The following is a 23,353-nucleotide window of genomic DNA, read 5'->3' as shown; positions in this document are numbered from 1 at the left end:
CTGGGCGAAGGTCAATTAGTGAGCTTCATGGGGATTTGAACCCTGGCCTTCCAGGTCCTCCTAGTTCAGCACTCTAACTGCTACATGTCTCCCCACCTCGATCTTCCATCTCTCCAACAATCAAGCCCAATACACATTCTCCCCTCTTTCTGTGGGTCTCTCTGTCTCTAAGCAAGACTCTACCACCTTCTTCTCTCAGCTGCCCAACATTCTTCTGCTCATCTTCTTGAACCCATCTATTGGACTCCTCCCTCTCTGGGCAGGGCTGTCCTCAAAAAACTAGGCAGAGGCGGCCTTTAAATGCTGGCAATACTTCTCTTTCCTTTGGGGTGGAGTGTTGCAATCCCTCACGGGATATAGCATAGCAGGAAAAGGAAAGCAAAGGCCTGTTTAGTCCAGTGGCCAACCAGATGTCTCCAGAAAGCCCACAAGGAATAGCCCAATCCTGTTGGTGGTCCTCTACAAGGTGGCTTCAGTGGTACACTGCCTCCAGACCTGGAAGTTCTACATACTGTAGCTATTTCAGATCATAACCGTAAATACTCTCCTCTTCCTCCATGAATAGGTGTGAACCCCTCTTTCCAACCTTGCAAGCCAGTTGTCCTTTGCACATATTTCGGCTGCCAATTTGACAAACCATTTAAGTGTTTTGTGAAGAAATGCCCATCAATGTTAATGAATGACCCAAAGCTCTGCTATTTGATGGGGCAAAAACCTCCCCCGCCTCCCTATTTATTTTATTTGTTTGTTTTGTAAAATTTATATACCACTTTATTGTATATATATAAAAAATTAAAAACCTCTAAGCAGTTTACAAGAAGGTAAAACAATGTAGGTGTTATATGTCAACAATGCCTTGCTCCTGTCAGCAATCACATTGCAGCATCCTGCACTAACTGCAGCTTTCATTCAGTGGGAGAAAGATGGAAGGAATTGGTAGAGATGTGCCGGCAATTCTCTTTTTTAACAACAATAATAATTTTTATTGAGTTTTGCACAAATTTTCTAATGTAACAACTCCAAAACCACATAACAAATCTTTGGCTATCACAGGCTAAGACTTTCTTCAACCCCTTCTAATGGTTTTCTAAATTTCTTTCTAATTTTGCATTTTATTACCATGCTTATTGCTGTAAATCCAATCTTACATCAGTTAATCTTAGTCCTTTTCACAATAATTTATATAGTCCTCCTTACAAAACTTCTTGTAATCCTACAAGCGATGTTAGGTAATTACAGTTATCTTTCAAATACAACTCCTGACAACCTAGCAGTTCGAAAGCATGTCAAAAGTGCAAGTAGATAAATGGGTACTGCTCCGGCGGGAAGGTAAACGGCGTTTCCGTGCGCTGCTCTGGTTTGCCAGAAGCGGCTTCGTCATGCTGGCCAGAAGCTGTACGCCAGCTCCCTCAGCCAATAAAGCAAGATGAGTGCTGCAACCCCAGAGTCGGCCATGACTGGACCTAATGGTCAGGGGTCCCTTTACCTTTTACTTCAAATACAACATAAATTTCTTCCAGTCCATTAGGAAAGTCTGGTCAAGCTGGTTTCGATTTTTTCCTGTTAGTCGTGCCAGCAATTCTCTATTAGGCTAAACGTATTTCTGTCCTGCATCATCTCTTCTAGGCTCAGGCAACTGAGAAATTTTATGAACATCAAGAGGAGCAACAAAGTGGCCCCACTCCAGCGCCAGGAGCAGCCTGTGGCAAAAAGTGAGTAAGTACCCCACCGCCCACTGCCACCATTTTTTTAGAAGAGAAGGGCAGGAATAGGCTAGGGTGGCAGCTCAGAGTATAAGATTTGTGGGGGAGGGGAAGCTAGGGGGAAAAAATCAAAAGAGCCAGACTGCTGGATCCGACCCAAGGCTTATCTGGTCCAGCATCTGGAAACCCACTCCAGTGGCCAGCCAGTTTTGTGGGGTCTGATGAAGATGCTATTGACTGAGAAAAGAGAAAAGGCATTTCTGGAGGAAGCAGGTGGCAGAGGCAGCTGATAGGATAGGGCTGGGTGACAGTTGTCAGTTAGAGGGCCACAATCTCTTGTGAGCCACATTCTGGGGGCTGCAGGCCAAGATTGGCCCCTAAGACCTGGGCTGTGCCACCCCTGTGTAGGACTTTCGTAAAAGTAGAAGCAGGGAAATCAAAGAGAAGCCTCTTGGAATAAGGAATGAACTAACTTATCCCCATGTCCTTCTTTTGTTGCAGTTGTGCCACAGCTCTTCAAGGCTTTTCCAGAGCCTGAGGTTAGTACAGGGGAAAACAAAAGAGTAGGGACTGGATCCCTCAGACCCTCTGCCCACTGACTGTGGTCTTTGCCCCCAATTCTGCAGTCTCTGAAGCGGAAAAGCCCTCACCTCACTATGAACTAAGAGCCTGACTTTTGCCATTTCAGCCACTGGACCTTGAAAAGCTGTTTCTTTTAACAGATAAGGGTTGTGGTGGTAGTGTAGCCTTTTTAGGCCTTTTTCATGGGTAGGAAGAGCATTGCATGCCCGGGGAAGGGAAGACGGAGTCAACAGAGACACCAAAGGGTTAAACCAGAGAAAAAGCTGTTTATTCTACCTTCCGGGCTGGTAGAAGGATCATTCACAGCAAGCACAAACCGAAAACATTTTACAAGCAGGTTTTATCCATTTTTTCAAATCCCCCTTCCCTCCCAATCTCCTGAACTTGCATAGAATTGTTTCTCTCTCTTGTTCTACTAGCGCAGTTCCTGGATAAAGTTGCAACAAGCTATGCGCGGCCGGCAAGGTCAAAGGCCTGGGGAGCACAGAGCATTGTTCTTCTCAACTACCTTTGTTACAGCAGAGCAAAATGCTTAGCTAATGCTTTTAACTACTGAGAAAGTAATTTTGAAACATCTTGAGGCTTGAGGCCTGGTGGGGGGGGGTGACTACACAGGCCTAGGTGGGTCACCCATCCTCACCTCCTTCAGTAGCGCAGAGCTCTGGGATAAGCTTGGTGTGGGGAACAGCGGTCGCCAATGATAAGAAGCTGAGGGAACTGGCTGCCAGCAGCGTAGCTTCGCTGCTGGCTTATGCCAAAAGGCTCCCTGACCTCAAAGTAAGCAGCTCACTTTCGTATACTCATTTCTTTGAATACTTCCACCCCACACCCTCTAAGAGGCTCCCAAAGCAACTAATGCAAATAATGTGTGTCCCTGGGGTGTCAGGATGATGCCAGAGGCATGTCCGGCCGTCTTCCCTGGTGCTGCCCTTCCACCTCTGCCCAGGAGGCTGCAGGGCCCATGGAGGTCCTCTGGGGCAAGCGATTGAGCCCAAGCCTGAGGGAGGCCAGTCTTTCCTGGCTAGGGCCTGCTTCTGGGTTCTCTTGCACCTGTTAATGGTGGGTTTTGTAGTGTCACAAAAGGCGTCTGATCCAGCTTTCTCTTTCCTCTGCAGAAGGCTATAGTCCAATGACAGCTGTCATGTATGTGGCCAGCACCTGAAGAAGGTAACCGAGTCTCCACACCTTGGGGATGCAGAGTGTGTCCACGGAGCAGACTTTTCACTTATTAGCTTTATTGTTCGACATCCCAGACCTTCTTGCAGTGTTTGCTGTGCCTTGCTGGCCTTTTCCACTTGGCCTGAGAAGGCAGGGCCCTGACTGACTCCAGCTACTAAAATGGCGTCTCTCCCATTCTGGGACCAGACTCAGACGGAGGAGAGGGGGTTACCTGAGGCTGTATAACCCTCCGAAAACCCCTAAAGGCAGTCAGGGGACAAGGGCACCTGTGGGTGTCTTTGTGCCTGCTCCTGCTACTGAAGAAGCAAGGGGGTTAAGATGCTGTGTCTCAAGCCCTCCGCCACTGAGGCAGACTCCAAGCCCGCCATTGCAAGACACAGAGCTCCTTCACCATTTGGAATATTGGATCAAAATTAAAGGTGCCTCCAGATATGTGGACAGTGAGGTGTAATCTGAATGAGACTATCGAGATTGAGGGATGAAATTAGAGGGTCCTGCCTTGATTAAAAATGGAGAGAATTATTAATTTTATTATTATTATTTAAAGTCTGCAAGGGCTTAACACCTACCCCATCTGGATTAAAGAAATGAAAGTATCACAAGTGAGGTCTGTTGAAGGTCAGCTGGAAGTTTGTGAAATGCTTGAAATTCTTTTTCTAAAATGTATTGCAGACTAAGAGAGGACCGGACATAAATTTCCAACTTAGTGAACTGTGCTGATATCAGACTATAGACATTACAATAGACTATAAGTGATGAGAGGGGAACCATTGTCTGGAAAATAAAGAAAATTGTACAGGAAGATTTTTGGATAAATGGATCTGGCATGCTAGCAGGTTTTAAGGTTAACCGTCAGGAAAACAAAATGACTATAGACTAGCAAAAGACTGATGGAGAAAACTGGATTTAAAAGTGAAAAAAAAATAAAGTATTTTTTTACTGTATGAACTGTATGTTATTTCAAAATAATTTTGTTAAGACATGGATGGAAATCGAAAAGGATATGTTAAGATGGGAAAACTAAAACTGTCCTTGCTGGGTAGAATTTCTGTGATAAAGTTTATACTTTCTCCCTCCCGGTTATTAAGGAAATTCAGGCAACTGTTCCCAGAGTGGTTTAATTATCAATCCCTCCTCCCAGGGAATTGTAGCTCTGTGTGGAGAGTATAGGGTTCTCCTAACAACTCTTGGCACCCTTAACAAACTACAGGTCCCAGAATTATTTGCGTGGAGCGGCGACTGTTGAACGTTGTGCTTTAAATGCAGGGTGTGAATGAGGCTTCAGAATCTGTACATTCTAGTAACTGCCAAACCAATTTCAGTGTTTTAAAAAGCCCCTGTTCCCCTTTATCTCCACCTTTTCTTCTTGGTGCTTCCCAAATAGCCGTTATTAAGGCTGCTCTAGAGTTGGGCATCTTCCCACCCGCCCTGCCCTGCATCACTGACACCAACCAGGAAGAAATGGAGAAAAAGCAAGATTGTCCTTCTTCGGTGATTTCTCTCCTGCTGTTAGGCCTGATGGCATGAGGAGGGCATGGCAAACATCTGAAAGGCTGGCACACAGAAAACGGAGGCTTCTGAGGCAGGTGTCAGGGCTGGGTATCTGTTGAAGTGTGGGTCCCTGTAGGCCGACTCCTGCAGCATCTACTTCTCAACAGTGTAATGCGGCAGCTAAAAAAGCCAATGCAATTCTGGGCTGCATCAATAGGAGTATAGTATCTAGATCAAGGGAAGAAATAGTGCCACTGTATTCTGCTCTGGTCAGACCTCACCTGGAGTACTGTGTCCAGTTCTGGGCACCACAGTTCAAGATGGACACTGACAAACTGGAACGTGTCCAGAGGAGGGCAACCAAAATGGTCAAAGGCCTGGAAACGATGCCTTATGAGGAGCGGCTAAGGGAGCTGGGCATGTTTAGCCTGGAGAAGAGGAGGTTAAGGGGTGATATGATAGCCATGTTCAAATATATAAAAGGATGTCACATAGAGGAGGGAGAAAGGTTGTTTTCTGCTGCTCCAGAGAAGCGGACACGGAGCAATGGATCCAAACTACAAGAAAGAAGATTCCACCTAAACATTAGGAAGAACTTCCTGACAGTAAGAGCTGTTTGACAGTGGAATTTGCTGCCAAGGAGTGTGGTGGAGTCTCCTTCTTTGGAGGTCTTTAAGCAGAGGCTTGACAACCATATGTCAGGAGTGCTCTGGTGGCGTTTCCTGCTTGGCAGGGGGTTGGACTTGATGGCCCTTGTGGTCTCTTCCAACTCTATGATTCTATGATTCATCCTTGCTGTTCCTGCCTGTCCACTTCCCCTGTCCAGGAACACATTAAGAGCCTGCCTGTTGAATCAGGCCAATCCCCCATCTCCAGTCCAGCATCCTGCTCTCTCAGTGTTAACTGGATATGTCTACCCTGGTAAGGAAGAGACTGAGAGGAGGTATGATAGCCATCTTCAAATATCGTAAGGGCCGTCACATGGAAGATGAAGCAAGCTTGTTTTCTCCTGCTCCGGAAGGTAGGACCTGAACCAATGGCTTCAAGCCACAGAGATTCCAACTAACCATCAGGAAGAGCTTTCTGACAGCAGAACATACTCTCCTTCCTTGGGAGGTTTTTAAGCACAGGTTGGATGGCCATCTCACATGTATGATCTAGTTGAGATTCCTGCATTGGAGGAGGTTGGACTAGATGACCCTCAGGGTCTCCTTCCAACTCTACAATTCTATAAACCTCAGAATGTATCATAAATTGGTATCGTAATGGCTTTATGATGTGAAGAGGGTCTTAGTATCTCACTGCCGAATTTCAACCACCATATAAACAAGCAGGGAAAGAATCTGCATTCCAGGGACAGCATGACACCTACAGGCAGAAGCAACAGATTCAGGGTGCTGGAGGAAGTATCTGCAAACTATTCCCCTCCAAGCTGCTGGTGGTCACAACTTTACAGACCCTGCCCTCCAGTAAAATTCCTTGAATATACATGAGCCCAGAAGGGAAAGTGTTTTGCTATCTTGTCAGACATGTTCCATGTGTTAAGTATTCAAACATCCAGCCTTTCTACCTTTAGCCTGTACAACACACTGCCGGACCCTCCAAGTGTCCCTATTTTCCAGGGATGTCCATGATTATGAGAAGACATCCCAGTTTCTGATTTGTTCCCGGAATGTCCCACTTTTCCTTAGAATGTCCCTATTTTCATTGGAGAAATGTTGGAGGCTATGGAGTTATCTGACCCCCGAGCCGTCTGAAGACAATTCTGTTTAAGAAAGTTTTTTTAAATGTTTAATGTTTTATTATGTTTTTATATATATGTTGGAATCTGCCCAGAGTGGCTGGGGCAGCTTAGTAAGGTATGTGAGGTATAAATAGTAAGATTCTCGTTATTGAATGTGACGTCTCTATTTTCATTAGAGAAATGTTGGAGGCTATGTACTGCTCTATCAGGCACGGGGAACCTGATTCCCATCAAGACGTGTATGTGCAGAAACATCAGAGGGGCCATATGTCTCCACCACAGGGCTGAAAGCATAACAATCTGCTTGCACAGAAGCAAAGCTATCTTAGGACTCCCCACCAACCACCTCAACATCTGCCCAAAGAGGTATGTGGGGATAACCCTACAACGACCCCAAAACTTCCTTGTGGAAAAGCTCTCGTGTCTCAAAGCACTGATCTTGCGAGTGCCTCTTTTAGGGAACACACAAACACATGCATGTGAACACGCACATGTGCGTGCACACACACACACACTCAGATCACCACACACTGGTTACACCCAGGGAACACATTGGGGAAAAATAAACAGGTTGTTTTTTAATTATGGAATGGAATTCCAATCAACAGATTTATAGGGCAGGGCCAACATCAAGGCCTGGAAGCAGAACGCAATGCTTTGCTCCGGAAGCCTTTAAAGTGACATGATGCACCTTAAAATAAATTAAGGGGGCTGCAGTTCTCTTCTTTTGTCATCAACAGATCTTCACTTCATGCTCTTGGCAAACTCTTCCCCTTTCTTGATGGAAGCTTTCAGCTCCGAAACCGCCTCTGCCACCATCTTTTCTTCAAAAGGAGAAATCTTGCCAATGCCTAGGTTCTTCTCAATGCCGTTTTTCTAAAAGGGAAGGAGAGAGGAAGTGAGGTGTGGGGAGATTAGCACAATGAAGCAGACACTAGAGAGACAAATGTTGCTTTAGCTGGAAAAGTCTCTGTTACAAAGGCCACATTCACACCACAGGTTTAAAACACTATGACAACTCCCATCAGCCCTAGCAAGAAAAACACATGGAGGTTAGAGAAGGCTTCCCTAAACTACCTAGGGCCAGGTAATGCTGAAGACCTCCTTTGCAAAATCTGCCTGGTGTAAAACCCTTGCCCTGAACTCTGCTCTCTCTGTCCAAGCAAGGTCACCCAGCCCGGCCCCAGAGGGATTTCAATGCCCGTTCACAACCCACCACTTCCTTCTGGCATTGTCAAAGTTATCTCCCTCCTCTATCCTTTTTCCTTCCACTCCCCCTTCCCCTAGTTTGGGTATCTTGTCTTTTTAGGTTTATGAGTCTGAGACCAAGGCTTCTCCAACGCAATGCCAGTGACAGGCATATGCCTGAAAAAAATGGGCAGAATTCGAGAATCAAATGGTCGGAAGGTGGTCTACACATATATGCAAATAGACACAAGTGTCACCACAGCTCCATACCCCAAACAGCAGTGGCGTGGAGAAATATGGGCACTCGGTTTCCTCTGACCGGACGAAAGAGCACTCAATGACCCCCTCCTTCCCATTCATCGCATCCAGGACGGAGAAAACAAACCGGGCACCAGCATAAGCCATAGAGAGTGTGGCTGATCCTGTTGGGGGAAAATGGGAAAACATTCAACAGTGTGGAGGAACACGGACAAGGGGTCTGCCTACCTAACGTGCCAGCACAATTCTGAAGCCATCATCCGGAGTGATGTGAGAAATGTTCCAGTGGTGAACCCTGCCCCCCACAGGCCAACTGTTTCCCCAAAAGGAATACAGCAAGCTTCCCAGCACACAGCATGCCTCAAAAGATGTATGCTGGTGCAGCCTACTAGCTAACAACTTGAGCTAATAATCAAGGGGTCCTGCATTTTGCCATGGACCAGCTATTCTCTCTCAGCCTCAGCTGCCCATCTGTAATAGCCAACATGGTGCCCTCTAGATTATTTTTTACTCCTAATGCCTACCATCCCTAACCACTGACCACATTGGGTGGGGTTGGTGGGAATTGGGAGTCCAACAACATCTGGACAGTACCACGTTGGATACCCTGACCTGCAATTACAAGGACAGTAATACTCCTCCCCCACTTAACAGGGCTGCTTTAAGACAAGACAGAAAAACATCTGTGGCCCTCGTCTAGATGTGGTTGGACTCCCAACTCCCAGCAGCCAGTATGGTCAATAGCCACGGATAATTGGGGGGGGGGGTTACAGTCTGATAACACCTGGAGGACCACAGGTTACCCACCCCCACTTTAAAGACTGCAAAATAATGAATTCATCTGCAGCAATGGGAGATGAACTCATCAGCTAAACTACATACCAGCCACTATATGGCTCCTCCTCCTCCTGAACCATTTTTTCCCATTTCAGTTGGCCCTTTGTTCCTTTTACACCTTACTCCTTTTCCCTTTCATGCCATGTCTTAAAATCTGGATTGTCACCTTCATGGCAATAACCATCTCATACAGCCCTTTATGAAGTGTCTAAAGTTTCATTGAATGGGAACAAGGGTCACTGGGACACTGCACCACTTTGCCTCTCAGGAAGAATATGAAGGCGGCTGGGGGGGGGGGGGCGGACCAACCTAAACTCTATCCACTGGTCAGAGAAAGAAACTGTAGGGCCCTTGCTTCCACTGGCCCTGCCACAAAGAACACTCCCAGCTGCCAGCTATTCTGGGACTGCAGAGCTGCAGGGAAGCTCAACACTCTCGCCTCAGCTGGAGCATTTTCACCTGCTTCCTTTGTGGTTGCTGGGCTGGGAGAGGGATCAGTCCAGCTGGACAAGAAGAACAAGCTGCACTGCTGGCCGGCAAAACACCTGGTGAGGAAGGGGCACAAGGGGGAAGCCTGCGGTTGTTAACTCACTAAGCCCCACTGGTAGCACTGCCCCACTTAAGGATACTACATGGGAATCCAGAGGGGGAACGTTCCTGTGAGTCAACCTACCTGCACCTGCTTTTGCCTTGACAACCTCCGTCCCAGCCTCCTGAATCCTTCCAGTAAGGGCTGTCAACTGGTCCTGAGGGAAATCTACTTTGGGCGTACACTGTAAGAGGAGGAGGAATAGATTTATGATTCAGCCATGTATGAGTCATATATTAAGTTTTGTTTATTTTATTAAAATTATTTTAACAAGTGTTACATGTACCCTGCTTAAGCATTTATAAGATTAAGGGTTGTATCCAATATGTGTCACATTCAGAGGAGACCCACTGAATTAAATGACATAACTCAGGTTTGCTGGTATCAATGGGTTGACTCCCAAGTAGAGTTTGGCTGGATACAACAACATGGGTGGGGAATCTCTAGCCTGCAGGTTGAATGAGGCTCAACAAAGATTCCTATCTGGCCCACAAGGGTGTTTCCTCCAAATCACACTCACTTGCCCCCATGGGGAAATCAGTAGCACACCCAGGAAGTAGAGCCTGAAGGAAGTGCCTCTCAGCTGACAGCCACTGACTTCAAGCTTCTGGCATTGACTGCGTCACCGAGCTCCCCACGCAGAATTTTGTCATCGGCCGATCAGGAGAATTTTAATGTGCAAGAACAAAAGAGCCTGCTGGAGCACACCAATGGTCCAGCTAGTCTAGCACCCTGTTCTCAGTGTGGCCAAACAGCTGGGAAACCAGCAAGCAGGATCCAAGCGCAAGAACACTCTCCCCTTCCTGTGGTTTCCAGAAACTGCTATTCAGAAGCATGGCTGCCTCCAACTGTGGAGGCAGAGGATAATCATCAAGGGTAGTAGCCATCAATAGCCCTCTCCTCCATGAATTTATCCAATTCTCTTTTAAAGCCAACCAAGTAGCCATCACTGCCTCCTGTGCAAGCCCCCTCTGAACTCACTATCACATGCTCTAAGATAAGACGGACTATAGTGCTTTCAGCCTCTCTTTCCAATTGGTCACATCAGCCTTTCTCTTCCCATTCATAGCCAAACTCCCCTGGAAGGCTCTGCAGCTATACTTCCGATAACAGACACTTTCCCCACATATACACACAGGCAACTTTTCCAGAGCCAGAGCTATCATGAAACTCTGGAACAGTTAGGACTCTAACACAGACCTGAGAAATCAGAGGGATGATAGTCTTTCCTGCATGGCCGCCGATCACAGGAACGTTTACACGAGCTGGATCCAAGCCCTGTGGAAGAAAGGCAGGTTTCAGCAAGAATCTGTAATCAACATCTGCAGCAAGCTGGATGGGCTCATTGAGAAGTAGGAATTGGCACGCTGCCTCTACCACAATTAGCAGCAATCATATGAACTTAAAAGGCCAGCAGACCCAACAGTACTGCAAGTACACCAGCCCTTTAAACTTGTGCCTACCGATGGGCTGCTGGCCAGACAGGCTGGTATCAGTTTAAGGACTGATAAAGGCCACAATAACACCATACATTTAAAGCACTATGACCATCATGGCTTCCCTCAAAGATTTCTGCGAGTTGTAGGGGTTTTTTGAGGTTGACGAGAATTGTTATGGAAACTCCTATTCTCCTCAGAGCTAAACTTCCCAGTGGTTTAAAAGCCAATCCTCTTCCAATGGAACTCTGGGAACTGTAGTCTGAGAAGAGGAATAGGGAGCCTCCGAACAACAGTCAGCACCATTTAAAAACTACATCTGTCAGGATTCCTTGGGGGAGGTCAGGCTGGCTTAAAGTGGTATCACAGTGCTTTACATATATGGCGTGAACACAGCCAAAGATTGGTACATCCACTTCCAATCTGGAAATGATCTGATGCATGTTGTTGTTGTTGTTGTTGTTATTAAAGTATAAAACTGAACTGTTGAATTGAAAGGAAGGTTCTGGGCACCAATCCCCAAAATACATGTATTATGTACTTTTGCATGACGGAACATACTTTTCTTTTTTTAAATTTTTTAAAAAAATATATGTGCATGCTCTTTGCACCTGCACATGGATTGCGATGATACAGAACCAATATTCCCAAGATCCCGACTTTCATTTTATGATTGGGGGGTGGGGGCGGGAGTTCCTATCCCTCGTGGAACTGAGAAACGCTCAAACTAGTGGGAAATGTTCCGTTAAGACTTGGGCCCTTCCAGGGCGTGATTAAGAAGTGAGGCTCTAGCACCTCTGCCATTATGTCTCTCCCAATTCCCATGCTTATCTTTCATTCCCAAAAAGAAGTGGTAAAAGGCAAAAACCTTTATAAGGTATATATTCAATTTAATTTGCAAAATGCAAATGAACTGCAGGTGGGGGCAGAACGGAAACATCAAGGTAACCCAACACTGCAACCCTGAGAAAAAGCAGGTATTTAAAGTGCCCTGGCTGCAAAAGAGCAATGAGCACAGATTTGAGAGGCCACAGATTTGGAAATACAGCTTCACACTTGAACCCACTATCTGTGCAACAGAACTGCGCTCAGAGGTTCTTCGGCCACCGCTTCTTCCCAACTCCAAGAGCGGGCTAATAATATGCGGAAATAGATCTGGAAATGTTTTGGCCTGCAGCTGAAGTGCAAAGGAGTAAATCAAAACCACATCATGGGATTTCTATTTATTATCCCTGCAACCTTATGCCAAGGTGAAGGGAGGACATGCTGTTCTGTTTCAGAGGACAGCAGCTGGCCAGAGATCAGTCTTTCTTTGGCCCAGGACAATAGGCCTTCCATGTCTTTCACAAAGTGTGCCTAAATGGCAAAGAGATCACAGGGCGTTGAAACGTCAAGCTGCCTTCTGCTTTGTGACTAGACAGGCAGAGAAGGACCCGCAGAATCTAAGGAAGTTAGGGTGTTGATTATCCTAGCAGACCCTGAAGCAGCAACCAGGCTGTTGAACACCAAACCACCCAAGTAACAGCTAATGTGTCACCTACGGAAGGATGTCTGCCACCCAGTCAACAGCCTGCTGGACATGGCAGCTTACAATTTTTATAAGTTTGATTCAGCCGTCTATAGTTGCAGAGGAAAGATTAAAGGGTACAAGGAATCCAGCTGTTGTTCAACAACAGTTCAACAATATCCAGAGGGCACCACGTTGGCTGCCCCTGCTTAGGTGTAATATGATTTGCCCTCTAGACTGGCTACGTCCTCCTGCAGCTGCTACTCTCTGAACCATGATTCTGTTCACAGTCCCTTGTTTAGATTATCCACATGCTGGAAGATAAGTCCCAAATCTGCACTCAGTAACAAGGTTTGTAGCATTAAACACTGGCTTAAGAAAATTAAAATCCAGGCACATTTTCTACAGTAGAGCCATTTCTGGCAGGAGTGGAGGCAGCTCAAGGACTTGGGCTTATGAAAGGACAGAGCCAAAAATTCATTTTCTAATTGGGCCTGTACCACAGACAGAAATCTGGGGAAGTTCCATCACCACAAATCCTTATGTTACAGTGAGACCTAAGGACATTAATGGAGTCCTAAACGCCAAATGTGAGCCCAGACTGCAACAACATACCTTCAGTTCAGCCACAAAAGTGTTTGCTCGGACAATGTCCAGTGTTGTGACGCCGAAAATTTTGTTGGGGTTGTATACCCCATGCTTCTTAAAGACCTCAGAAGTAATTGGGATGGTAGAATTGACCTGAAAGCAAAAAGAAAAAATCATTGCCCTTTTAAATGCACAAAAGCTCCCTCTATATCAGGGGAGAAGAGAGAAAAAGGCACACACCTGTTTCCCAATCCGGCTACTGTCAGACACACTGCACTCATTTACTCACAGGCAAAAGGAGGCTGGAATTTGCTTACCGGATTTGCAATCACACAGATCATGGCTTCAGGGCAGTGCTGGGCACAAGCGGCTGCCAGGTTAGCAACAATGGTGGCATTCGTGTTGAAAAGGTCATCACGGGTCATGCCTACAGAGCACAGTGGAGAAACTTACTAGCTGCATTCCAGTATCTATGTAACCCCCATTCAGATGAAGAGAAATCACATCATAGGTACACTCATAGATAAGTCCCCAGCTGGGCACTACACACCAGAGAGTCTGTGGCCCTCCATACCTCTCTGGCCCTCAGGGCACTCCCTAGACCAGTGTTTCCCAACCTTGTGCCTCCAGATGTTTTTGGCCTACAACTCCCATCATCCCTGACCACTGGTCTTGCTAGCTAGGGATGATGGGAGTTGTAGGCCAAAAACATCTGGAGGCACAAGGTTGGGAAACACTGCCTAGACCATGCCTCTCTCTGGTCCTGCTACACACCCACCACAAGTGCCTTTGAACTGTGCTAACGCCTCTTACTTGCCTAGAAGGGCAATGGAGAGATGTGGAGACTTCTGCATGGCTGGAATGTAGTCTACCACACCAAAGCAAGAGTTGTATATCCATTCCCCTGCCCATCACTGACTGGCAGAAGGCTGCCCATGAGGGAATGCAGTCCCTGGGCTGAAAAAGAGGCTCCACCTGTGATGTTGACATACATGCCCCAGGAAAAGGCAGGTGCCTCCCTTGTCTGCAACACCACTGCACTTCAACCATCTCTGGTTGCCAGCATGGAACAGAGTAGGCTGAAGCACCCCCTCTGGCAGCAGCAGGCAGCGAAAATTTTGGCTCTTCCTGACCCCCTCCAGAGTGGAGGGAGGAATGACGCCCCTGGTGGCAACCTCACACTGAGTGTTCCAAGTACCTCTTAGGCCCAGTGTAATTGTGCAAGCTGGGTTGAATTTCAGGATTCAGCTGCATTGCACTGAACCACTTGGAATGCCAAACAAAGAATACCTCCCCTCAAAGCTGATGAAAGAGCAGGGTCTCTCCCCAAGGCCTCAAACTGATTTTCCCCTCAGGTTTCAGAAGAGGGTAGGAGCTCTTGACAAATTTAAATTAAAAGGCATGGTTGCCAGAAGTTGGCAAGCATGTCTGTGGATGCCTGCAGCACTGGGTAGCCCATGAGCAAAGTTCTCAAGTGTCAGATGGAGACAGTGGCAGGAGGCACAACAAGCAGGTAAGTATTTCAAGGAACAACAGACTTCGCACTGCCTAAAAGGGCTCCAGCCTACCTCTCTCCTCCCCCCAAACATTCTTATAATGTGGGGATTAGAAGCTCTGAAGGTCTGCAGGAAGGAATTCAGGTCAGCAAATGTTGGACAAGGCAGTATATTATGGGGACATAGGAAACTGCCTTACACAGAGAGCTGAGTGTTATCTACACCTTGTCTAGCTCAGTCTAGCTCAGTGTTATCTACACCTTGATTAGTGGTGGCTCTCCAGGGTTTCAGGCATCGATCTCTCCCAGTCCTAGATATGCCAAGGATTGAACAATGGCCCTTCTGCAGTCAAAGAAGGTGCTCTACCACTGAGCTATGGGCCTTCCTATGGCAACTGGGAGAAGCCTGGAGAATAGAGAGGGAGGGAATTAATAAAATATTACAAGCTATTTTAAGTTTGCGGCGCTTTCTCCTCAGGCCATTCTGCTGCCAACTGCCCGGTGGGAAGACTCCCAGTTACAGTTTATGCATGCTGACGTTGTTTATTGTGGTTTCTAAAAATACAGTTTTATGTTTCCTGTAAGCTACCTCAGAAAGCAGGATATAAATAATTGTACACAATAAATAAAAATAAAATACAAGGTGTCAAGTGCTTTAATCCAGCTTCACTGAAGAGCCACCAAGTGAAGTCTTATGCACAGCCCTTTGAGTCTAATAGAAGCTCAAGCAGGAACTGTTTTGATCACTGGCCTACAAGGGGAGGCAGAGGTACGAGTTGTCCCGGAATACTATACCTATTCCTCAGGCACAAAGTTGAGTGCCTCAACAGGGGCACCGGGAGATGCCAGGTGCACTCACCCAACAATCCCACATGACTTGGTACTCCTTACTCCTTTAGAATTTCCGTAGATTAAAAGACTTACCCGGCTTTCTAGGAACACCGGCTGGAATAACAACAACTTCGCAGCCCTTCAGAGACTCTGGCAACTGCTCAGGTCCTAGGAAACCTGAAGTGAAACAAAGATAGCTGCATTTACACTTTTCTATTGGCAGATCACTCATCCAGATGAACTCAACATGCTGAATTATGTGTGTGTGCAGGAACTGAAGACACATTTAGACCACGACATGAGCGGTGCTTAGGAATTTGCTGTTGATGAACCTATTTTTTTCTATTGTTTATTTTAAAAATAGCATCCTGAAGCAGTATTCCATTGCATCAAGATGCAGCACCTTGCAGCTTCCAGTCAATACTTAACACATTTCTATACCACCCTTCATCTAAACAGATTTTGCCAATATAGACAATAAATTAACTAAAACCCAACACATCATTTATAATTAAAACTTAAGACAACGCACACTAACATCAGGAATCAACATTTAAATATTCACCCTGAATATTACACCAATTAAAATATCTGGATAAATAAAAATGCCTTAACCTTCATCTTAAGACATGGACAGGCCAAGATGCCTCTTCAGGTAAGTGGGTTCCAAACCGTTTATTGCTTTAGTAACAGCACTATGCACTGATTCTCAATGGGGCACAAATATAGGCAGATTAAGAGCTTCATGGAGCAGCAGCAGATAGGATGTCAAGCAAGCTAGCCAGACAAGTTCACTTACTCAAATTGGGAAGGCATATTCAGACGGGGTGGGATGGGGGTGGAATCTACAAACAGAGCTCTGAGCTGAGCAAGCTCAAGCACCAACCAACAGAACCCTCTCAATAGCTTTATATCATTTTTAATTAAACCTGCAGTTGAGTGTGACTGAAGCTTTGTCCTTTTCAACACAGAGATAGAGTTACTGTGGAGGATAAACAAAGGGCCACCCTTTGCTGCTTGCTCAATTCAGAGTGTGGGATACTGCAAATGGGAATGTGTTTCTCTCCAAGCAACCTTCCAACAGGGAAAGAGAAACTCATGGAGAGATTCATAGCCACTGCAGCCACGCACACACAAACTTGCATTTCTTACAATGTCCTCCAGTAATAAGAGGGCAGAGATAGATCAGGAGAGGTAGATAAGCAGAGATTCTCTGTCACTGTAGTTCCACCTCCCACCAACGTGATTCACGGTGGGAATTGGAAGGATGAGGCCAAAGCTTCAACTCTGCTAACAGCCACAACACAAAAAAGGAACCACCCTGCTCTCCCTTGTTCTACACTCCAGAGCATTCATGGGTTTGCACTTTAGCACACAGATATGCCTTTGCAATAAACACAAATCACACTGATGCCACATCACTAGCCTGAATACCCTTTGCCCAACCACAGTTATGACAAGCATCTCCACCTTTTCCAAAGCAGAGAAGAACAGGAACTTTTCCAAGACCTCACACACACTTTTCCACTGGGCAAGTACATTTATAGGAAGCCTGCAGCGGTAGGTAGCCCAAGACTTTTCTAGTTTTTTCAGCACAGCAACCAGCCCATTCTGCAAACAATTTGACTTTGTGTGCAAAGCTCTGAAAAACCTTGTGGGGATAGATTAGATCTACCACATTTGTCTGGCTTTGGATGACACAATAAGCAGCAAGATGACACAATCCAAAACAGAAGCAAATGCTTCTTAATCCCTTTCTACAGCCACACCAGAGAAGTGCCCAAGCCAATGGCTCCTTGCAGCTCATTCTTGCAATGCTAAACTATGGTTTAGTGTAGGGGTGGGGAACATTTCTCAGCCTAAAGTCCATATTTGGTCCTACCTGGCTGTGCTCACCTGGGTACTGAGTGCAGCACCAGGGCAGACTTGAGGGTTGGAGAAGGGGAGTTGCTGTATATAGACATTCTCTCCCCCTCCAGGCTCTCTGTCCAGTTTTGCGGGGTGGGGAGAATCTAAAGTGTGTACTCCTTGCATTGGGCAATATGCTGATGACACACAGCTCTACCTCTCCTTTATATCCGCAGGTGTGGCGGTGGATGTGCTGTTGTCTTGCTTCAGTAATGGACTGGATGAGAGCCAACAAAATGAAGCTCAATCCAGATAAGACTGGGGCACAGTTAGTGGGTGGTTCCCTAGACTGGATGGATGGAAGGTTGGCTATGAATCAGAGGTGGGAACCCAGGGGTGGGAATCCTCTAGTTGCTGCTGTACTACAAAGTCCCATCAATTTCTGACCACTGGCCATAGTGGCTATGGCACTGGGAGTCCAAGTTAATCCACATCTGGTGGGCCACAGGTTCCCTGTTCCAGTTATGAATGATTATTACAATCATTTAGAGAAAGCAAAGGAGTGAATAATCTGAAGCTGAATTCGGAGAAGAAGGAAACATGGTTAGTGGGTGGTTCCCTGGACCAGATGTACCTGCATAGGGATACTTCTGAATCCATCAATGTTGCTTGAGGCTCAGGTGGCACGAAGTAACTTGTCAGCTTTGGCTAGTGGCCGAGCTCACTCTAGTTCTAGGGAATGCATATCCATTATGGGTTCTTACAACGAACTACATCTATAAACGTTGTGGATTAGGAGCACACAAATTATATATAAACACAGAGCACTAGGCCAGAAGCTTAACCGGCAACTCATACCTTTCACTTCAGCTCTCGTTTCGATGTGGCTGAGGTCAGCTGCTACACCAGGAGTGTGGGCAATATCATAGAGATTGAGACGACTGATTAAGGGGCTGTTCTTCAGTAGGAGAGAGAGAGGTTGGCCAATCCCACCAGAAGCACCAAGCACGGCCACCTTAGCATTGTTCTAAGAGCAGGCAAAGAGAAGAAAATGATTTAAAATGGAATATTCTCAGGCGCTAACCAGAAGTGGTCAAGTGTTACTCTTGTGCAGAGCTTCCCAAAGCTTTACATGGTCACATCACATCCTTCATCATAACATGAAGAAAATCTGAAGTTTGCATGACAGCCTGGATGCCCTGCGCTGGCTGTAGTGCAAACCTTCTGGAGGGTACCAGCTTGGCAAACGCTGCCATAAGTCCAAATCTTGCTTCATCACCCAACAGTTCCTGTCTCACTTCCGGAAACACAAAACAGTACCCCGGTTGTCCCAAACACCAGAGGTCTAAGTATTTTCCCGATCCAAGGAAGAGTTTTTGAACATACATGAGAGATCAGTATACAAATTACTTTATATGTTTATGGCAATAGCCAAACAAATTGGTATTCTTGGTTAGAACTTGTAACCTTCCGGGAACTAAATATCTCAAATTTGAAAGAGCACCCTATATCCTATACAGGAGTTTCTGTAAAAAAAAATATGCAGCTTACTAAATCACACTAAATCAAATCCTTCCTTAAGCCCCACTTTTTTAGCACAGACTCTGGCTTGGCTGGAAAGTGAGCACCAAACCCTTCTCCTTCATTTCTTTAAGAATTCCCCACTATATATTAGCAGTAATTGATTAGGGACCATAGGAGACTTGTAAGCAGCTTTGCTGATAGACAAGAGGGACTTCTATCCTTTAGCCAAGGAGAAGTTAAGCCACTGCCAAGTTCTCCAATTACTTCCATGGCAGACTGATGCTGCTGACAGGGTAGTTTTGAAAGAAGGAAACTGCCAAGACTACTGAACCAAGCAAAGGTGATCCCAATGCCTGCGTTACAGGTGGTTAATAGCCCAAGGAGGAGGGAAAGGAAAAACATTGAGGATAATATTGGCTGAACTGCTCCCCCTGCCTTTGGAGGCACTCTGACCTCAGGGCTTTGAGACTCAAAATGGAGGATTTTTCAAGGTCAACAGGGACAAGAGGATTCACAGGCCAGATTAACAAACTGGATAACTTTCTCAGGGCTTGTATTAACAATTGACAAGAAACAGAATAAAGCTGCCTGCCAAGTCACACATTTTATTCCTTGGGTGGAATGCTCTGGTGAACAGAAAGCCCTGTCTCATCAAGCCAGCTCACTGCACCCACAAAAGCTCTTGTCACAATAAGCTAGTTAGATCAAGGATGGGCAACCTGCACCCCTGGCGTCTAACTGTGTGTGTGTGTGTGCGCGCGCAGGCAAGGAAGGAAAAATGAAGGGGAGAGAAATAGAAAGAAGGGTTGGCACGCAGTCCTTCCCCGATAGGTTGTCCCATGGGCATGTAGCCTCTCCCCTGCCCAAAGTAAATGCTTAAAGAGACACAGTCACTGCTTTTCACCTCCAAAGATCTGCACATACTTTAATCCCCCATTCTCCACTATTACTTCTAGAGTCCAGAAGATGGAAGGGGGGAATTTCAGTTTGAACAAGCCAACTAGACACATAAAGCTGATGTGTATTTTAATCCATAATTTTATCTTAGAATACCATCATTTTGCTTTTTATAAACTTGTATTTTAAATACTTTGGGTGACAATTTTAATGTGCATTTTATATTGTTTGCAAACCACCAAGAGATTTAATTTTCAGTTTAGCAGTATGCAATTTTTGTTAAATAATTCAAAAAAAGAGGCTCCAGGTTTTTAGAATATTTGGGTTTGCCCAGAAATGAAGCTTAGGCCCTCACTGGCGCAAATCAGACTGACTGGATGGACAACGAGTTTAGACTAGCATTTCAAATAGAGAGGACACTTAAGATACTAATATTTTACAGTGTCCCGTTTAATATTAAAATACGCTGAGGAAGCCTCTCCCTCTAATGAGCTTGAGCCCCATGCCACATTCTCAGCCAAACCAGGATAGATTCCTGCTTATGTATCTTGATAAATGCAGCTGTGCAAAACTATTAGAATCATATAATTGTAGAGTTGGAAGGGACCCTGAGGATCTTCTAATCCAGCAATGCGGGAATCTCAACTAAAGCATCCATGACAGATGGTCAACCAACCTCTGCTTAAAAAACCTTCAATGAAGGAGAGCCACTGTCTTCATAGGAAGTCCATTCTCTTGTCAAACAGCTTTGAGTTCAAAGAGTTGCTACACTTTTCCACAGCTCTAGCCACTGACCCATCCACAGGGGTAAAATATAGCCAGCTGCAACACAGCTCTTTGCTACATAGAACTGCCTTCATCCACAGCCGATCCACCAGGCAACATCTGTGGGAAGCAAGGCAGCAATCCCGCCACCACCACGTGTGCCTGGAACCAGCTGCAATCTGGCTCCTGCCCCTCCTAGACCTGTATCATGCCATGTCTGGGGCTGACGGGGAGTTTTAGTCCAAAACACCTGGATAGAAGCAGGTTGGAGAAAGATGACTCCTCTAAAGACACAAGCAGGCCACCACAACAATAACGGTCCACCAATTGGCTAAAACATTCAAGGAAGCACTCCTGTGCAGTTTTTTTTAGTACCAGTTCCACGGAAAATTCTGGACATCTCTAGTATTTGTGCTTCCTTGTTTTTTACTGGTTTATTGCACTAATTTTATCATATTAACTGTCTTGCTATTTTATAATGAGTCTGGCTACAAATCTTTGAATAAATAGAATTAAGTGGAGCAAATGGGGGGAAAGTAACAGGCACGAGCAAAAGCCCTGCAAGTTGAAGGCCGGCAGTGAACTGAAGAGTAACAGATTCTGTCTCCCACCTCCCTCCCTCTGCAAAGCCCAGGAATTTAATGTAATCAGAGGCCACTGATATTGCAGAGCTTTCTGCAGCGAACACAGATGATTCAGAAGGGAGTGTTTTTGCTCCAATAGGAAGTAGCGGCAATTGTGCAAGAACAGGAGAGGCCCAACCCTGAAAAGAAATGAGCAGAAATGTTACCGTTAATAGGTGGGAGTTGCAAAAGACTAGGAAGGGTGAAAGGTCTGTAAAGTAGCCGGGATGAAGGATGTTGCAAGACATTTGTACAAATTAAATGCGAGGCCTGAACTTGTTAATGAAATGCTTTCCTGGCAAACAACCAAGAAGCAGAGCACTAATGAGGAACAAAGCCTAAAAAAAGTAATAGGATGAGAGTCCTTGTGTTATTCTGAGAGGCGCATCAAGCTAAAAGGAACTGGTGCAGACAATGCCATGAAACTTTATTTATTGACCACAAGGTCATTTGCCATCAGGAACCTGCCCCTCCACCAACACACACCTCTAAGTCTTGCTGCTTCCATCCTGTATCCCCAACAAAGTGATGCTCATTTCCTCAGCAAACCTTCCAACCATGCTAGCCTGACTTGTGCTCCTCCCATCACTAGTTTGAGTCTTCCCATCCCATTCTGACACTGCCAATACAAGTTCTTCCACATCTTTTTTTCAATCTAGCCTCTGCTCAGTCATCTGCAAAAGGGTCATGCCATTCCTACCATCTGAATGGGACTTAAAATACAGTATTAGCCCAAATCTTTATCTGAACTGGCTTTTCACACCTTCCTGGGCTTATAGGCAGCTATTCACACTAAGCAATTTACTGAAGATCCTTCCAGTGGACTTTTAACAAGCAGTTCTTTTCCCCCACCCCAAAAGCACATTCCTCCATTCCCAATAGAATTTCCTTACCAAGACTTCTAGAGCCTTAGTCAAGAGACTGGACAGATTAAAAAACATTTTGGTCAACAAACAACATTTGTAAGAAACCATAGATTCCTTCTGGAAGTAAAATTTATTTATTGCATTTATATCTCACATTTTTTCTCCTAAGAGCTTGAGGTGTCATATATTGTTCTCCCTTTCCCAATTTAATTCCCACAAGTCTGTAAGGTAGGTTAAGCCAAGAGGCAGTGACTGGCCCAAGGTCATGGCTTCATGGCTGTGGAGATTTGAACCCTGTTCTCTCCCAGGTCCTGGTCTGACACTCTAACCACTACCACACTGGCTCTTGGCGTGAATGAATTAAAACGAATTATTTTAAAATGAATAAAGAAGACTACTACATTTCTCAAGGGGATGACCAAAATAAGACAAAATGCTTTAATTATAATGGTTTTATCCAGGACACACAGCTGTTTTTTATGCAACTTTTCTCCTTGTGGAGGCTGCAAAATTCCCAGCAGCTACTATTTAAAATAAGGAACACCCATGGTGCTCTCTGAATCTTACCTTTGTATAATTCTTAATCTGAAAGCGTTACCCGCTGTATATGCCAAATGCATTTCGCATAAAAGCTGCAATGACTGCGAGATGCAGCAAATAAATGCCTTTTAAGACAAAATGCTTCAGCTGTATATGCAGATGAATGGATTACACCTCCACTCAACATTAGGAAGTTTCTCTCTCATCTGCAAGTGTATGTGACTGAATGAATTAACCAACTCAAAGGGAAAAGATGAAGTCAGCTATAATCTCCAACACCAAGCCAGTGTGGTGTTAAAGACCTGGGGGAGTCCAGTCCCCGCAGGAAGCTCTCTGGGTGACCTTGAGGGCCAGTCACTGCCTCCAAGCCTAACCTACCTCACAGGGTTGTTGTGAGGATGAAATGGAGAGGGAGGGGAACCATGTGACCACCTCCTTGGATTAAAATGCAGCAGAGAAATAATAAAAATAATCAAGTGGGCAACAGCCGACCAGCCCTCGTAACCACGCGGGGTGCAGCGCCACCGACACCTGGCTGCCTTGCACAGCGCCGAGCACAGGACACCCCAGACGCATGCGCACTATCTCATTCAAGCAGGCCCAAGCCACGGCTACTCGCTGCCGCCGCTGCCTCGTCCCACGTCAGGTAACCCTCGCGGGGCCCCGTCGCCTCCCCGCTTCAACTACCTGGGAGGAGGTGGCGAACCCTCTGCGGAGCGCGGCGGAGGCGGGCCGGGTAAGGCGGGAGAACATGGTCATCGGCTGCGAACGGCGTGGGAAGAGTCAGCGGCTTCTTTCTCCTTCGGGAACGACCTCCAGGCAGCGAGGGCACCGCGAGACTTCGCCGTCGTTGTCTCGCGAG

At 46.0% G+C, this 23,353-nt stretch overlaps 1 protein-coding gene across 1 annotated transcript; it reads right to left on the bottom strand.

The window, feature by feature from the left end:
• Positions 1 to 7,256: 7,256 nt before the first annotated feature.
• Positions 7,257 to 23,353, bottom strand: MDH2 (malate dehydrogenase 2). Its single transcript, XM_083714778.1, has 9 exons — positions 23,179 to 23,353; positions 18,135 to 18,303; positions 15,522 to 15,605; positions 13,420 to 13,529; positions 13,130 to 13,255; positions 10,772 to 10,849; positions 9,656 to 9,755; positions 8,158 to 8,309; positions 7,257 to 7,575 (listed from the first exon to the last, which is right to left on the bottom strand). Exons 1-9 carry the CDS (start codon positions 23,248 to 23,250, stop codon positions 7,444 to 7,446), a joined length of 1,023 nt encoding a protein of 340 aa, XP_083570904.1. The 5' UTR covers positions 23,251 to 23,353; the 3' UTR covers positions 7,257 to 7,443.

This window comes from Podarcis gaigeae (genome assembly GCF_964106915.1).
Source record: "Podarcis gaigeae genome assembly, chromosome: 15".
NCBI lineage: Eukaryota > Metazoa > Chordata > Lepidosauria > Squamata > Lacertidae > Podarcis > Podarcis gaigeae.
The sequence above is the reverse complement of the archived record's forward strand: the minus strand, read 5'-3'. Positions and strand labels throughout refer to the sequence as shown.

What these genes read in the sequence shown, in the direction of transcription:
- MDH2 (XM_083714778.1), bottom strand. Translation starts at nt 23,250, where the DNA reads ATGACCATGTTCTCCCGCCTTACCCGGCCCGCCTCCGCCGCGCTCCGC. An exon ending in TCTGTGTGATTGCAAATCCG is followed by an intron (nt 13,256 to 13,419) that starts GTAAGCAAATTC and finishes TTTTGCTTTCAG; the next exon opens with GTCAATTCTACCATCCCAAT. An exon ending in CTTTTGTGGCTGAACTGAAG is followed by an intron (nt 10,850 to 13,129) that starts GTATGTTGTTGC and finishes TTTCTTCCACAG; the next exon opens with GGCTTGGATCCAGCTCGTGT.